We start from the raw sequence: 3,484 nt of genomic DNA on the forward strand, positions 1-3,484 counted from the left end.
CCAAAAATATTTCAAAACCACTTGTTCTCAACAGAACTATCAGAATTCCGAAAAAATGAATATTCAAGAACACATACATCAATAAGAAAATTTAGCTCATAATATACTTCAAACCTTAAAAGTTGTCACAAATACTACCATAGTTTACCAGAGTATATGGGCTATCACAATATACTTCAAACCTCAAAAGTTGTCACAAGAAGACCTCAAGAAAACATATCACAAGAAGCAGTGGAGAAGCAAAATCAAGTAACGTTGTAGATAGTTTACCCCAGGAGTATATGGGCTAATTTCAGGAGGGGCCCACTCATCTGGGACTCTTATAAATCTGTCGAAGTCCTCAAACATGTTAACTATGAAAGTTTCCATTTCAAAATATCACATTATCATATAGTGCACACTTTCTGAACACTAGAAAGTTTCCATTTCAAGACCATTCTAACAAGGAATATTTACGATGTACCACTACTGTTGTGCTAATATATTACTGGTGCGTAAAGACAATGAGAGATTAGGAAATAATCATAACAAGTTAAGTCAAACAAATCATTAATTTATGAACATCAAACTACCTCTGTAGTATTTATATTCCACCTCTAAATGGAAGATAGGGTAATGGTAAAAGAGAGCTGTAAGGCACCATTACAATGGATGGACTGTGGAGGTTGAAAGTAGTCCCACCCAAAGGGACTAGAGTTAAGTACCACCTAAGCTAGAAAGTAAGATGAGGTTGCAAGTTTCTGTCACTCTATTGAACTTCATCAAATGCCAACAAGAACAAAAAGTGGCAAAGATAGGAGACTTTCATTTTATCTTAAACAAGATTTATACTATAGAACATTATTTCTTCATAATACTATTTAAAATACATTTTGATTTGATAAATATATGAAGTTTTAGAGAAAAGTTAGCAGAAACAACACAAGAGTGCATGAGATAATGAGAAAGTACCTGTGGGGTGTCGTACTCAATAAAGCAGTAACCTAAAGTTTTCTGTGTAGTAGGGTCAACAGGCATCCACAAACCATCATCCTTAATTACTCTAATCTGTCCAAAAATTTTATGAACAACACCTTCGAGTTTCTCAAACTTCTCTGGAGGAACAACTGGAAGATTATCAACATATAATGTTTCCAAACCCAAAATCAATCTCTAGACTCTTCTCTTGTAGAACCTCTTGTAGAATCAAACTTCTCTGCAAAAAAATGAAGGAATATGAGCCATGAAATGGAAAAACGAAAAATAAACGAATAGACCCACAACGTTTCAAAGGAGAGCTCAGAAAATGCAAATTAAGATACAAAATCAAACTTTAAAAGTATAAAGCTTTGACCTAATGATTCCGAAATCCTCGCTAGGAGGGAGACGAATAGCGTCAAAATCAACTTGGGAGAGATCTATCACAAGTCGACCAGTCGTTCCCTCAATCTCCTTCATCAACATCACGTCCGCCATGACGAACTAACTAGCTCTGTCGGCGGCAAGATTTGAATGAGCGGTAGATCTTTCATTGCAAGGATTTATTTAACGTAACCTAAGATCATTTTCGTAAGAAAGAAACAAAATGTCTAAAAATATATTGAGGAAGGGAGGGAAAAGAACTGGCGATTATGAAAAGAGTATAGAGATGCCAGCGTTAAATGGAGAAACCAATCGGCAAGGGCCAGATGCAGGATGCTACACCGAGAGGGCCGGCTGATACTTCTATAGCTGAGAGTGCAGCATGCGGCAATAGTCGATGAGATGGTGTCGAGCAGGAACGATGAGCGGCGGGGCGAGGTGCAGTGGCTGGTAATGGGAGGGAGGAGGTGGCTGATGAGAAATAGGGTTTAGAAAAGGGAAAAATAGGGAAAAATACCCATCGAATAAAGCTTTAGAATTTCCTTTTTCTCAAACTAACTAGAGTCTACTCCCCGTTTCACTTTTTTGCCGCTACCACTAACAAGCCTGCTCTTCGCGAAGAGCACATTCAAGACCATCAGTTGCTAGAAATGGACAAGAAAAGGGCGATAGGGGAAGGTGTTGGCCGAATGCTTCGCCAGGTTGTGGGTTTCGCGTGGTAGGAAGAAAGGAGTCACGTTTTGGAAGGGTTTCGCATAGGTTGTTGGGTGAGTGGAATCTGGAAATGAAAGGAAAAGAAAATTTAGTGGGGGTGGATATGGTCGTGTTTTGTTTTTTTTTTTTAAAAAAAAAAAAAGAAAAGTGCATCTTTAATGTTGATTTTAAACTGACATTAAAGGTATACCTACAATGTCGGTTTAAAACCGACATTAAAGATCCACTTTTTTTAAAAAAAACCAAAACCGACATTATACATCTGGTTTCACTTTTTCCAACTGACATTAAAGCCCAAAATTCTTGTAGTGGTTCAAAGTGTTTTAATCCATCTATGCGTTTTCAACTTCAGCCTTGAACTCTTTGAAATTTTCAAAGGATTCAGTCTTCCGTTGCATAAGATAAATATACCCGTATCTGGAGTAATCAACAGTAAAACTAATAAAATACTCATAGCCATCTCGGGCTTACATATTCATAGGACCACAAAGGTCAGAATGTACTAACTCAAGAGGCTCTTTGGCTCTATAACCTTTTCCAGTAAAAGGTCGTTTAGTCATCTTACCCTCAAGGCAAGATTCATACACTGGTAAAGAATTTTCTTCTAACTCACTTAGAAGTCCATTCTTCATCAATCTCTCAATCCTATTAAGATTGATGTGCCCTAAACAAAGATGCCAAAGTTGGGCATTTTATTTTGGAGAAATTCATCGATGTTTTGTTTGAGTTACGACAGTTTTAAACAATTCAGTATTATGGAGGGAATTAATGGCTACCTTAGCACATATAAATTCGATTCCAGATTTGTAGTACAAATAAAAACATCATCATTATGAATAAATGCATTATCCACATTAAAAGAGATAATATATTTACACTGCAATAAACACTTTACAGAAATAAGGTTCCTTTTTAGTTTGGGAACAATATATACATCATTCAAAATAAGAAACCTATTATGTAAAGCTAACTGGAGCCCTCCTACTGCCACAGCTGAGACGACATGCCCGGTGCCTACTCGCATCATTATCTCACAAGCCTCCAGCTGTTGCCAAGATCTAATCCCCTGAAAAGAAGAACAAATATGGTTAATGGTGCCCGAATCAATTATCCAGGCAAAATCATCATTCTCTACTAAACATGTTTCAAGTACAAGTAAATCACATTTAACTTTATCGGCCTTGGCCTTAGCCTTGGATATTTTCTTCTCTTTCAGATACCGAGGACAGTTCCTCTTCCAGTGTCCATCTTGGTTATAGTGGAAACAATTTCCCATAGCAACCGGTGGATGTCTGCTTCGGGTGACAAGCGGTGGGTTACCAAGTGCCTTCCTTCTTCCCTCACCACCTGTCTTCTTCCTCCCTTTGCAGAGTTAGAAATAGAAGGTACAGACTTTGTTCCTGAGGTCGAACCTCTATGGAACGTCCTG

At 37.7% G+C, this 3,484-nt stretch overlaps 1 protein-coding gene across 1 annotated transcript; it reads right to left on the minus strand.

Moving 5' to 3' along the window:
- Positions 1-696: 696 nt before the first annotated feature.
- LOC120075936 (eukaryotic translation initiation factor 3 subunit B-like) lies at positions 697-1,455 on the minus strand. The gene is made up of 4 exons (XM_039029690.1): positions 1,312-1,455; positions 1,192-1,195; positions 952-1,106; positions 697-756 (listed from the first exon to the last, which is right to left on the minus strand). The coding sequence occupies exons 1-4, from the start codon at positions 1,453-1,455 to the stop codon at positions 697-699; spliced, it is 363 nt and encodes a 120-aa protein (XP_038885618.1).
- Between the last annotated feature and the right edge of the window lie 2,029 nt (positions 1,456-3,484).

The sequence above is a fragment of the Benincasa hispida genome, chromosome 1 (genome assembly GCF_009727055.1).
Source record: "Benincasa hispida cultivar B227 chromosome 1, ASM972705v1, whole genome shotgun sequence".
Taxonomy (NCBI): Eukaryota; Viridiplantae; Streptophyta; class Magnoliopsida; order Cucurbitales; family Cucurbitaceae; genus Benincasa; species Benincasa hispida.

What these genes read in the sequence shown, in the direction of transcription:
- LOC120075936 (XM_039029690.1), bottom strand. Translation starts at nt 1,455, where the DNA reads ATGGCGGACGTGATGTTGATGAAGGAGATTGAGGGAACGACTGGTCGA. An exon ending in TTGAGTACGACACCCCACAG is followed by an intron (nt 757 to 951) that starts GTACTTTCTCAT and finishes CATTTGATGAAG; the next exon opens with TTCAATAGAGTGACAGAAAC.